General features: G+C 41.1%; 1 protein-coding gene across 1 annotated transcript in view; it reads left to right on the top strand.

Moving 5' to 3' along the window:
* Window positions 1-13,715, top strand: part of LOC122816399 (multidrug resistance-associated protein 1-like) — an 827,783-nt gene that overhangs the window by 335,658 nt on the left and 478,410 nt on the right. The window contains exon 9 of the mRNA XM_044089157.1: window positions 502-679. Coding sequence (XP_043945092.1) covers window positions 502-679 — 178 coding nt within the window. The remainder of the gene's footprint in view (window positions 1-501; window positions 680-13,715) is intronic.

Below are 13,715 nucleotides of genomic sequence, written 5' to 3'. Positions count from 1 at the left end.
AACATAAAGGACCCAGAAAGTGAATTACGCTGAACAGAAAAAAAAGGTGCCATTACTAATTTTGTATATATCATAAACTCAGGACAAATACAAACAATGACTTGTTTATAGGTCATAACCTGAAAAGGAAGATTTAGGCTAGAAATTGTTCCTCATGTGGTGCTCCCTGTCTGAGCTTTACGCTGGAGTGGATATACGGTTAATAGAATTCATATCTGTTCCCTTTAAGGAATTACATTCCAACACAGGTGAGGGTCTGCTATCTGGAATACAATATTTTGAACTGATCTCCATTTAAGAATACTTTTGTTTATGATTTTTCATCTTCATTTATTTTGTAAGCAGTTGTAAAGCTTTACCAACAGTGAGAGCTTTGTATTACGGTGCTTTCTAGATTATTTGGAAAAGAGTAAAAAAGAAGTCGTATGCATTCAGCTTAGAATGTTCCATGGCTTTTGAAACTATCCAAGTAACTTTTTTTTTGTCTATGCATTTTCACAGACTGATCGTGCGGTTTTTAAAAGATCCTGATGTCCCACCCTGGCATGGCTTCCTGTATGCAGCTACATTATTTATCTCTGCACTTTTGCAGGCATGCTTATTTCATTACCATGACTACATTTGCTATGTTACAGGGATGAGAATAAAGACTGCAATAATGGGTATGGCCTATAGAAAAGTAAGTAATCATTATTTTGTTATCAATATTTAGCTTTACAGTACATCACACAGCGTTTTACCTTGTACCCCATGCATGTCCCTAGCTCATCACAATATTTAAGAGTAGTGATTCCTGGTCACGTTTCATAGTCTTTGCATTACTAGTGAGAATTGGAACCGGAAGGCTAAGGACTACTCAGTCTTTTTTTTAATAAGACAGCTGTAAACATTACTGAAGCAGACTAAAATGTATAGTGACTTTATTCTGTCAAACTGATAAAGGAAGTGATGCTGCTTAGGCTGGCCAAGAAGACCTTGTGAAGTAAGACTGCAAGCTCTGGTCTTTCTCCCACCTGGATAAATGCTTTATGTTTTCTTGCGTCATTTTGAAAACCTTTCTTTACCTGTAGAAGAACTTGCTTGATCAGTCCATGCAGGCCTTATTTGTATTGTTGAGTTAATCTACACATTCGTGTTTTATTACAGAACAGATTTCAAGAATTATATGGAACTGCTTAAAATTTTGTGTGCATTTTCGTTTTGAGTTTGCCATTCTTGTTAGTTGTGAAGTTCATTTTACAGAACAGCTTAAAAAAAAGGTAAGGAAAAAAGGAATTGCGTCTTCAAATTACAAGTGTTAGGCAACTTTAAAGCTATCTTCTAGTTTTCTAGCTGTACAAATGAATCTTACTGCTGACGATAGGGTCATAGTAGAGTACTAGGCTAATGACCCTAAAAGGCCTTCTTAAGCCTGGTAGTCTTCCAAAAAATATTAGGAAAGTATTGGTTCCATAGGTTATGTACGAGGTCTATAAACTTGGGCAAGAGTCGAGCATTCACAAGCTTCCTCTTTCTAATAGAAAGACAGGTGCCAGACCAGGGGCAGAATTTGCGATTCCCTATTTGCTGATCCGAGTTTTGAATAAGTGACGGTAAGAAATTTGCTTCCTATGTATGGGAAGCATATTTCAGAGAAGGGGCAACCTCTGAGACACATATCTGTCCCACCAATATATTCTGTTTATGTTGCAGGCAAAGTTTATCCCTGGAGCAAGGTGTTTCTTGTGTTTGTTTTGCAGATGTGCAACAGGTCAATTAAGGGTCGCTCCGGGGATGGTTTGGAGGCTAGGCACAGGTCTCCTGTCTGCAGCCTGTAGAAAACTGATTATAAGGACAAGGCGTTGAGGTGGTCTGCATAAGACTTGTATTCTATACCATGTATTCTTTTTGTTAGGAATGTCTTTCAACATGACATTCGTTACATATGCTGATTCAGGTATATGCCAAGATGGCATTGTACTCGATTGGTTTTATGAGGGAGGATTACAGTGGTATCTTTGCACCTGGATGGCACAGCCTTACGCAGAAGTTGTGTAACATAGAATGATCTTTCTACTGTTGACACATGATGGTCAAACCCTGTCTATGTGTGTGCTACAAAATCTCTGACTACTAGGTTTGCTCTGAGGAGTGTATTATTGATAAAGTAATTTGCAGGGGTGGCCATCTTGCAGAAATATACTACTATGCATTTCTTGGCAGTGAGCTTAAGACCATGACTCTGGCACAAGTTTAGTCTGTGTCAGGCCCTCTAGGAAGGTATTTGTGTCTTTTGGGGGGAGGGGGGATTCAGTGATTGCACCTAATTTGGAATCGTATGTGAACCTGGTCAGCCAGAGGCCTATTATGTTACCCTTGACTTCAGAGAAGTACATGCCAAACAGGAGCAGATCCAGCACTGAGACCTGAGGGACTCTGCTAGTAACTGGCCTTTTTGTGGAGGTAGAGTCCCCTGTACTGACATATTGGGTCCTATCTGTGAGTTGGTTGTCTATCCAGCGTATAAAGTAGGGGGTTACCTAATTCAGTGAGCTTGTCTACAATGCCTGAGTAGGGAATTCTCTCAAATGATCTGGCCAGGTCAAGGTAAGCAGCATGTGCCATCTTGCCCTCATCCATTGTTTTGGTGACCTTCTTGAAGTCTACCAGTGTGAGTATTCATGACTTGTCCTTGACAAAACCAAATGGGGTTGGAGCCAGTGAAGGTTTGGTTTTCTGCATCCTCTTTTAACATATCCATGATTGTTGTTTCCATGGCTTTACATATTGGACTAGTCAGGCTTGTGAGTTGATAGTTCGCAGAGTCCTTGGATGGCCCACACTTGTGCAGTCCTCCATTCATTCAGCATGAAGCCTGTTTTGGAGGCTGTTGTTAGTGATTCTAATGGTCCCTATAATTCAGGTTTAATGCTGTTAAGGAGGCATCCCAGGATATTACTGGAGCTCATCAATGCAGTGTTCTTGGCCTTGGAGAGTGTGTTGAGGACCTATTCCCTACTTATAGTTGGGGGAGTTATGGTTGTGGGCATTTCCTAAAGGGTATTTGAGGGAGGGGGGGGTAAGCATTTAGTTGAATTTGTTGTTCAGCAGATTTGCTGCATCTTCCGGCTCAGTACAAGTGGCTCCATTTACAATTAATTTAATACATTGTTGTGCACTGTCTTCGAGGTTGTGGACATAGATGAAGAAAGCTTTGTGATTAACCTTGGCCTGGGAGGCTATTTTTATCTCAAATTTGGCCTTTGGAGACTTGATTAGACCCCTAAGTTATTTGTTTAGATTGATGAGGGTAAGTTTACCTTCACAGACATTGAACCTCCTAATTTTTGTCATGACTAAACATTTGGATTCCACCACGGTAGTTTGTTTTTTGAGTTAGTTTTGCTCTTGTTATGAGTGGTTACAGCTGTCTCTGCGCAGCTGTTAACATTATTATACAGGGTTTCCTTGAACAATTGCGTATACACAGCAGCGTTCTCAGGGTTTGTGGGGGCTTGAAATTTTGCTAGGGTTTCGCTTAGTAGTTAGAAGTTTGTCAAAGAATAATTCCTAAAAGTTCCAGGGTTAGCTGAGCTTCCAGGTTTTATTTTTTTATTTCTGAGGAAATAAATTTATGACTCTACCTGACCAATGAGGGGATAACACTAGGGAAGGTGCAAATGTTCTCCCATGTTTGTAAGGACCAAGTCAAGTATGTTTGTGCTCCTAGTTGGGGGTACAGACTAGCTGGTCCTGGGTGTTTGTTTACAAAGTCCAGAAATCTGTGGTATGCCTAGTTGGGGTTGTGTACATTTCCTTTCTATAGTGGGGTAGTTAGTTGCCCATTTATGTGGCTGTTTTTTTACAGTGGTCCCATTATATGAAGTATGTTAGGGTGGTCACAGTACAGAACAATGCTGTAGGGTCCTACCTATCAAACAGTGCTAGTGCTAAATATAGTTTTGCATGGTATATTTGAAGTAATTGGCTCACTTTGTTCAGTTATTTAATTATGAGTAAGTTTAGAAAGCAAATGGCTTGAGGAATGAAATATCTCCTTTTTATTTCTTTAAGTGCTGCCTGGCACAGTTGACTATTTCTTTACAAAATAACAATGGTTTCTTTGTGTATTGTGTTCAACTACCTTCATTATTCCACACAAAAGGTGTTCATAGTCTTTTTTTCACCTCTTCATGTAGTACTGCCTGCTTCCTGGATATTCCATTACAGCAATATGTGCCAACAGTCTGTCAACAGCCTCATAATTCATAGTGGTTTGATCATTTTGCCATTTGTTACAAAACAGGTCATGGGTGTACCAACATTTTATGCAGTCCTTCCCTAGAGGTTCACCACCTCTTGTGTTTACGTCCATAGTTAGTTATATTATTCCGAGGTCATGTTCCTTTGTATAAAAGATGTTGCCTTTTCTAAGCTAAGCTGCTGGTTAAGACAAGCATTTTAGTGGCATCTTCCCAAATATATAAGTTCATAGGTGAATACTAAGCTGATTACCCTGAAGGACTGTTTTAAGCCTAGCCAATAAACTGGGATCAGAATCAAAGCCTGTACCTTGTGTCAGCGAGGTGATGACCTAAACCATTATGTCAAACCCCAAAACAGAGCTGTAGAAGTGTAACCTGGACCATAACTTGATGATTTGTTAGTGTTTTACATTTTCAGTAATCGGGCATCCTGTCACAAGTGACATCTGGTTAGAACAATTATGTTAACAAGTAGTACACGTTCTAAACTTTGATTCATTTTTAGTGTTATAGGAAAGTATGCAGAATCTTACATTCAAACATCGGAAAAAGGTACACTCTTTGTATTCTTCATCTGATTGCTTGCAGCTTTGACAATTTCAGGAATTTGATGGCAAATTGAGAACTACAGGCATCTTTTCGAGAAGGTTTTTATTTTTCTACGTTTCTTTTTTTTGTGATTTTTGTTATTTCTGTTACTTTTGATAGGAATTGTCCTTTCAAGCTAAAGTAGCAAGAAAGGCCTGTGCAATATCTGAAGCAAGTGCGTTAGTATTTTGAGTGGCCATTTAGCTGAAACCCCTGATATCCTTAAGGGGTAAATTGCATATATCCCATGTTGCCTCTGACACAAGAGGTTTAAGGTATCACACAGTGGAAAGTCTAGCTTTGCTAGATTTTTCTTTTTGTGTTTTTTACCAGTTGGTTCTCCTGTGTGACCTTTATACTCATTGTTTTAGTTTGCTAGTTGGGATATTTTGTAGACACCTTAAAATTTATGGATATCGGTTGGGTACGATAACCCTGTGTTTCCAAAAGTCAAACATTCCTCATCTGATGTTGTACATCTGTATTCATTCTTTACTGTTAGGACCTTGGTTCCGTCCTTGGAACTGATATGGCCATTTCCCAGCTTGCGCAAGCCAAAAACTTTCAGCTAAGAACCTACCCACAATGCCCCTCTCCTAGATACTCCATATCTCGTTTGCCACATTCCTAGTCAGACTTGTTAGCCATCTCTCTCAAAATAAGTAGTAATTTGTTGTTTTTTATGACAGATTTTCTTCTGAATTTAAAACATTTTAGTCAAGTTAGTCTTTTATCACTGTCATCTATAACCTAGGCCTATTTCCTACCGTTTTTCTTGGTAATTTAATTTTTTACCTCTTTTGACTGTCCCTCTTGCCTGTCTTTGACAGACCCTTTTTACTACTGGTATTCCTTAACATAACTCCATTGGTATTTCTTCCTTAATTTTTTCTACAGGATAGCATTGTTTCACTTACCATGTCAGACAAAGCTAAGTTGGGTTTTAAACAGTGTGACAAGTGTGGACATAAGATGCCTAACTCAGATACACATGTTCATTGTGTCTACTGTTTGGGCATGGATCATTTGAAAGCTGATTGTGACATTTGTGCTGGTTTTTCTAATCGGACACTAGCAGAATGTAAGAATAAACTTATTTTAAAAGCTTTACTCAAGACACCTTTCTCGGAGGCTCTATCTGGGTTGGAGGTCTCATCCACTCCTAAGACCAAAAAATATAAGGAAAAAAACAGAGTCACTCAGTTCCTCCATCTCCATCAGTTATGGAACTGAGTCGGCTCCATGCCTCACTGGCGCAGACCTCTTCAACACCAGGAACTGTGTCCTCTCCCTCGGTGCCAACCATGGTATTCACTCCTATCTCAGTTCCACACACAGCACTACTGACTTTGGTGCTGTCTTTGGCTCCTACATCAGCTCCAATGACTGTTCATGCCTCAGCTCCATCCCTGTCCACAGTGCCGACAGTTTCCTCGGCTCCATGGGCTCCAATGACTGTACATGCCTTGGCACCATCCCCGTTCACAGTGTTGACAGCTTCTTCAGCTCCATGGGCTCTGATGACTGTACATGCCTTGGCACCATCCTTGGCCATGGTGCTGACAGTTTCTTCGGCTCCATCGGCTCCAAAATATGATTACCTGCCAAGGGCAAGATATTCTCCTACTTATAACCCTTTCTTGGGGCAGAGGTTTAGTCCCTTTCTAAAAAGACCTGATTCCCCTTCAGCAGCCTCTTTTATATCCACTAGGAGTTTTTCTGAGCTAGACCTAGTGCGGGTTGTGGACCAGCTTCTAGTAGCTAGGGGATTTCCCATTCCAGCTAGACCTTCCGTCCCTCCTGGCTCAGAATTTTCTATTTCATCTTCCTCTGTTTATCCTCCCCCAGCACCCGCTTCAGTACATACTGTCGCGACTCCGACAGTAGTGCCTCCCCTGTCGGCACCCACTACCCTTGCAGCATCGGCTATAATGAAGCTGATGCTTTCTCGGAGCAGATGACAGTTAATTCTATGGTCATGGTGGCTGCATCAAGAAGGAACTGGCAGAAGATAGTTCCACTGGCCATCGTCCAAACAGGGAGTCCCAGACCATGCACAGACTAGGGAAGTGGACCTATGTTTTAGTGACCTTCACAATTCGGTCACTGAATTATCTGGCGCATTTTACTTGCATCTAAAGAGACCTAATTTCTGAAATGTCTTCCTCTTTGGTGGGGGTATTGCCTGATGAGGTGTGTAACACTGTCACCTCACAGCTAGCTACCTTTGAATCCATCTCGAACTCCTCAATGTGTTTGATATCTCACACCACCGAGGGGGCAGCTTGAGCTGCCTCATCTGGTGTTGTCATGAGACGTAATGCTTGGATGTGGTTGTGTGATTTCGCAGACCCCTTTAAATCTTCCTTTGTTAACACACCTGTCGACAAATCTGCACTTTTTGGACCCAAGGTACGTGACACACTTGCACAAAGTGAGAAAGACAGAAATACCTTGTCTGCTGTGGGCATATGCTTTTCCAACTCCCAGAGGAACTACTCCAGGAACCAGAAAGAGGAAAAGATATGGTTCAAGAAATCCCCAGGATCCTTCATGACACTCATGGTGAGCAATCCCCCCAGGGCAGAGGGAGCTACTCATATGGAAGATGCCCCTTTTGGGGTAGAGGGGGTCCACGTAACCAGGGAGCCAGAGATTCTTTCTCTGGCAGACCCTACCAGCGCTCCTGAGCAGCTGCCCAACTGCTTTCCTCTGGAAGCAGTCGAGAGTCGTTTCTCTCTGCATCTACCAGCCTGGCATCTTACTGCTACTGATGTTTGGGTGCAGAGAATAATATCCAGAGGCTACCAAATACCTTTTGAACTAACTCCCAGACCCGTCAAACAAATCCCCGATGTACCACCCAATCAGAGGGGATTAGCAGCCTTAAAAATAGAAAAACTGCTAAGAAAAAAAGAGTCATCCAACCAGTCTCACCAGAACAGACAGGATCCGGGTTTTACTCATGGTTCTTTTTAGTGCCAAAAAAGATGGGAGACTGTAGACCAATCCTGGATCTCAGCCTACTGAACAAATTTATCAAACCTCAAAAATTCCGGATGGTCACAATACAGTCCATTCTTCCCTTCCTAGGGAGGGACAAATGGATTTGTTCTATAAACCTACAGGATGCGTATTACCATATAAAGATGGATCACTGCACCTGCAGGTTTCTCTGCTTCTGGCTTGAAGCCAATTACTACCAGTTCAGGGCACTGCCATTCGGCCTCTCAACAGCCCCCTGAGTGTTCATCAAATGTATGGCAGTTGTGGTAGCTCATCTTCAACTACAAGGCTTCCAGGTGTTTCCCTATCTAGACGACTGGCTCCTTACTGCTCCAACCAGGAATCTCCTAGTCTGCAGCCTCTCTTACACTAAAGATTTCGCTCTCCGCTTAGGGATTACAATCAAAGACACATCTCAGATGTCTCCAATGAAGACTTTGGAATTTATTGGAGCAGTCTTCAACAAAACATCCTGTCAAGCTTCTCTCTTCCCTCACAGGCTTTTGAAAATAAGACACCAAATTCAAGACCACCTTCCTCCCACGTTTGTACCATCATGTCCTGTACTGCAACTCTTGGGCTCCATGGCAGTTGCCATTACTTTGGTACCACTGGTGAGACTGCACATAAGAATCCTGCAGTGGCTCCATTTCGCGCAATGGTCATTGTTAACCCACCCACTCAACCACATGATAAGCCTTATGAACCGTTGGAAGGAGGAAATACTGTGGTGGATGGAGCCACAAAAGAATATTTGGTGTCGACCATTCTGTCTTCCCCAACCCATGGCCACGGTGGCCACGGATGCTTCACTATGGGGGGGGTGCATTTCCAAGGAAAAACTTCCAAGGCACCTGGACTCCCCTCGAGGCCAACTTTCACATAAATATCCTGGAACTGAGGGTAGTTCTCTTAGCGTTGCAAGCGTTCCATGCATCCCTGCCTTCGGGGACCACTGCAATTCAGTCAGACAACATGTCAGTTGTCTGGTATATCAACAGGCAAGGCAGAATCAGATATTCCCCACTGTGTCAGGAAGCCATGAGGATTTGGCACTGGGCGATAGCTTTCTTATAGCAATACACATTCCTGGGAGTTCCAACCTTATTGCAGACAATCTGAGCAGGAACATCCTGATGCCTCACTAATGATCCCTCAATCCTGTTAATAGCAGCTCGGATCTTCCAACATTGGGGCAAGCCTTGCTGCAACCTGTTTGCTTCCCCCCTGAATTACAAATGCAGGCGCTATTTTGCCTTGATCCCCCCCTCAGAAGTAAACCCCAAGGGATGCTCTAATGCACGATTGGCCACCGGGTCTTCTGTATGCCTTTCCCCCATTTCCCCTCATTCCAAAATTTCACCAGAAAGCTCAGAAGTTGAAAAGCAAAGTGATCCTCATTGTTCCCTGCTGGCCACGTCAAGTCTGGTTCCCATTTCTATGGCCTCATCTGATTCACAGCCTGTGGATTCTGGATCATTCCCAGGACCTGTTATCCCATACTCAGGGATTGATTCATCTGAACCTGCACAGTCTCAAGCTCACAGCCTGGTTCCTCCACTTCCACTGGTTGCCAGACTGCCTGATATCCCATCTCCTGTTCGTGAAATTCGTCTGGCCTCATACAAACCTTCCACTAGAAAGGTTCATTCTAGTAAATGGACTAGGTTCTCTATTTGGGCCAAAGACCAGAACTTAGACCCTTTCTGTATGCCTATTCAAAAGATTCTGCAATACCTGATTACTCTCCTGCATGCAGGAGCTTCAGCTTCAACAATCACTGTACATTTTGCAGCTATCGCCAATTTTCATAATGGTCTTGAAAATTCTTCATTTATGTCACACTGCCTATGCAAGACATTTTTGAAGGGAGTATTACATGTTAAACCTCTAGTCAAGCCTCCCTTAGATCCCTGACACTTGACTCTGGTGCTTCAATCTCTTACAGGCTCTCCCTTTGAGCCCTTTGATTCATGTGATTTGAAATTTTTGTCTTGGAAAACCATACCTCTAGTAGCACTCACCTCAGTGAGAAGAGTATCGGAATTGCAGGCCTTGAGTGTCAAAGAGTCCTTACTTGATCTTCCACACGTATAGGGTGTCCCTTCCTTCTTGCCCAAGGTCATTTCTGTTTTTTCCGTTAATCTATTGCCCTGCCGGTTTTCTTCCCTCGGCATTCTAATAGAGGGGAGTACCTTTTGCACACCCTTGATGTGCACCGACAGCTTTGTTGTTATTTGGACAGGACTAAATCTTTCAGGAAAACAGACCAATTGTTTGTGGCCTTTGCAGGACCCAGATTGGGTAAACCTGTTTCAAAGTGACTTTATCCTCTTGGCTTAGAAATGTCATTACCTTTATCTACCAACAGAATAAGCTATCCTAACCTTCCAGAATAAAGGCTCATTCTACCAGATCTATGGCTACCTCTGTGGCTTTTCATTCCAGAGCCTCTATGGATGATATATGCACAGCAGCAATGTGGGCAAGACCTCATACCTTCATATCTCATTGCAAATTGGATTTGGCCTCCAGGGGACGAGCATCTTTTGGTTCTATGGTGCTCAGGAATATCCTTCCTTAGGGCCATCCAGGACTCAAGTAGCTGGGGACTCAGTCCTAACAGTAAAGAATGAATAAAGATTTACAACATCAGATAAGAAAGTTATGTCTTACCATAATGTTCCTTCCCCCTGCCTGGACTCCTGGTGGACTTCAGGTACTCCTGGTTAGGGTATTTGCTCAGACAGAGCCTCCTACTTTTTTCCTATTACTACATCTTTATCTGGGGTGGGCAAACTCGATCTGGAGTATCTAGGAGAGGGGCATTGTGGGTAGGTACTTAGCTGAGAGTCTTTGGCTTGCGCAAGCTGGGAAACGGCCATATCGGTTCTGTGGACAGAACCGAGGTCTTAACAGTAAAGAATGAATAAAGATCTACAACTCAGATGGAACATTAGGGTAAGACATAACTTCTTTTTATGCTGTGTTGATGATGCCATAAGAAGGCAGAAACATGGATGTTATCAGCTAAAGGGGTTTGGCTTTATTGGCCTGAAATTGTCCATAAACAGACTTAAAGGTAAAATAAAAAAGTCATTTAGAATGGCTATTTAGCTGAAACACCTGATATCATTAAGAGGTAAATTGCATATATCCCATATTGCCTCTGACACAAGAGGTTTAAGGTATCATACAGTGAAAAGTCTAGCTTTGCTAGATTTTTCTTTTTGTGTTTTTGCCTACAATGCCAAAATCCTGAGAAATGCTCAGAAAGCTTACCCCCCCCCCCCCAATATAGATGGTCATATACTAATGGCTATATCTATATATTACTTTGTTTCTCAATTTATTAAACTTCTGGTCACAGAGTACTTCAATATCCCACCACTTAAGATGCCATTCCTGGTGAGATTTTTTTCTGTAAGCAGCCATAGCTTTAGATGTAAATCCTATAGATATAGCTTTGAAGATCAATACATTTCTGTGTGAATATATTAAAATTTTAAAAAAGTCACAAAGCACAAACTGAAGCAGATAAACACAAAAGCCAGAAGAAGTAGCTGGAATGAACCCACTCAAAGTAATGCAGGCTGCAAATCACCACACAGTTGTAGAATGCAGAATCCACTTTAACTTCAGACCAAAAAAAAAATCCAAGGATGAGCGCTTTCATCCAGAAAAATCTAGACTTCATCAGACAATTTACCCCACATAATTACTTCCTTCTTGTACAGTTCAAACAGGACTTCCTTCTTGTACATTTCAAACAGGAAGTTCCACCCAGTTATAAACTAATCAATTATGTCATTAAAAGCACAATATTTACAGTCACTGAATTTAAAAAGCAGACAAAATATACAAACTGAAAAAGTTCATGGAAGACACCACCCTAAAAACACACTATATATAAGCACTGCTTCATAAAATGACAATGTACAATAAATATTTAAATATGTTGAATGTGTTAAAACAATAAATGTGTAATTAAATACTAAAAACTAGATATAGTAGAAAATGTTAAGAGAAATAAATACACAACATAATAAATACTGAACATGTGAATTATTTAAAATGTTAAAATGCATAATGGAGAAATATATATATATATATATTTTTTTTTTTTTTTCCAGTGCCTTTAGTTTTAAAATTGGGCTAATGGAAATATGCTCATTCAGGCTTGGCCATTTCCCAGCATTAAAATTTTAGTTTTAAGATAGTTCCTCATTTGTGTGTAGAACCTAATTTATGCATTATGGTTTACCACTAAGTTTATGCTGGACCATCCTTTTTTTAGATAAGGCCCAACATATTATTAAATTACCAGATATTCAAGAGCAGCAACTTTTCTTTATTAGAAGATAAAAAATTATAACATCAAGTCTTCTCAGAAAAGAAAATAGCTTCCACAAAAAAACTAGTCAGTTGGTGGAAACTTAGAGCCGTCTACTTTACATTTCTAACTATAATTATAAAGGCAGCTGCCAGTGTGATGTCGTCAGTGAGAACAGAAAAATTACAGATGATTCACAGTTAGCTTTTCTACTCCAGCTGTTTATGTTCAATACCAGCAATTTACAGCAAATATTAGGTTACATGTAAAACTCTTGTACCATTCTTCAAATTACTGGTCATTATATTTTTCAACTAATGAACAGAAGGTAGATTGGGAAATTTATATCAGCAAAAGCCTTTGTGCCTCCTTTTTCTTAAATTCATTTGCCAACAGTTCTTAAGTCTGTACATAAGACCATCTGATTTCTTCTAGTGTGCATTTTTTGTCCATATCAAATTGGTGATGCTTTCCTTGTTTTTGGAATTGTAGAAAGTATTTGGGCTACACCATTATTTAAGTCAAGAAAGGAAGGCTTTTTCCTTTGCAGCTTGGAATAGCTCAACTGCATTCTGAATATACCTCTGGAAAATGCTGAACAAAACTTAAATGTTTAACCTTATCTTGGCCTGGCCAGATATATGGCAAAGATTGATAAAGGTATGGCTAGAGCCCAGGCTACTCAAGTTTTTGCTTGGAGAGCTGCCAGGAGAGGATGGGCATATGCCCATCCTAGGTGGACAGAGATTGCTTCTGTTATCACTTTATGGTGCTCCAAGCTTGCCTGAATCAGTAAAAGTAGTACAAAAAGGGCACGAGCAGTGGTCAGCAAGCTGGTGACCGCAGCTCTTGCCAGTGTATGCAAAGGAGCACACATGTGCAGGGTTGAGGGGCATAGACAGTCCTTGCAGTGATGCAGGACTCATTTCCCCTCAAGGGTTGGGTTAAGGCCATAAGCAATATATTGTCTTAGTTGCTGGGGTACAGGTGAAGGCACAAGTAACCCTCATGACTACCTGTATGACTACTTCCCAGGCAGCTTTCACACCCATATAAAACAGAGTATGGCCCTTGTAATGTGGAAGGAATGAGCTTAGTTTGATGGGGGTGGCTTGATGGCTTGCATGTTGGGAAGGACTAAAAAGATAAATCCTTTGCTTGGGTGAAATTTTTTGTGGTGAAAATTGGGTTAGTACAGCAGAGACCCAGAGATTTCATGTAAAAACTGTTGTGTTCATAAAACAATATTTACTCTCATAGGAGTTTGCTTGTAAATTTCACATTGAGAAGTATTCAGACATATAGGGCAATCTGTGGAAAAAAGTTTCACCAGTGAAGCAAACCACTGATGTGGACCCTCCACCTTCGAAGACTTTAGCAGTTGTTTGCTTCATGTCATCATGGAGGGGTTTTCTTCTGTACTTGGAATGGGACTCTTATTCCAAACTTTCATTGAAATCTTTGTATCCAAGTATGTGTTTGTATTATGTAGTGACTTGCATGTCCAGTTTGTGTTTAAGATTTGTTATATTTATGTTGAAGAT

The sequence above is a fragment of the Protopterus annectens genome, chromosome 12.part0 (assembly GCF_019279795.1).
Source record: "Protopterus annectens isolate FY-2018-M chromosome 12.part0, PAN1.0, whole genome shotgun sequence".
In the NCBI taxonomy this organism is placed as follows: Eukaryota; Metazoa; Chordata; order Ceratodontiformes; family Protopteridae; genus Protopterus; species Protopterus annectens.
The sequence above is the reverse complement of the archived record's forward strand: the minus strand, read 5'-3'. Positions and strand labels throughout refer to the sequence as shown.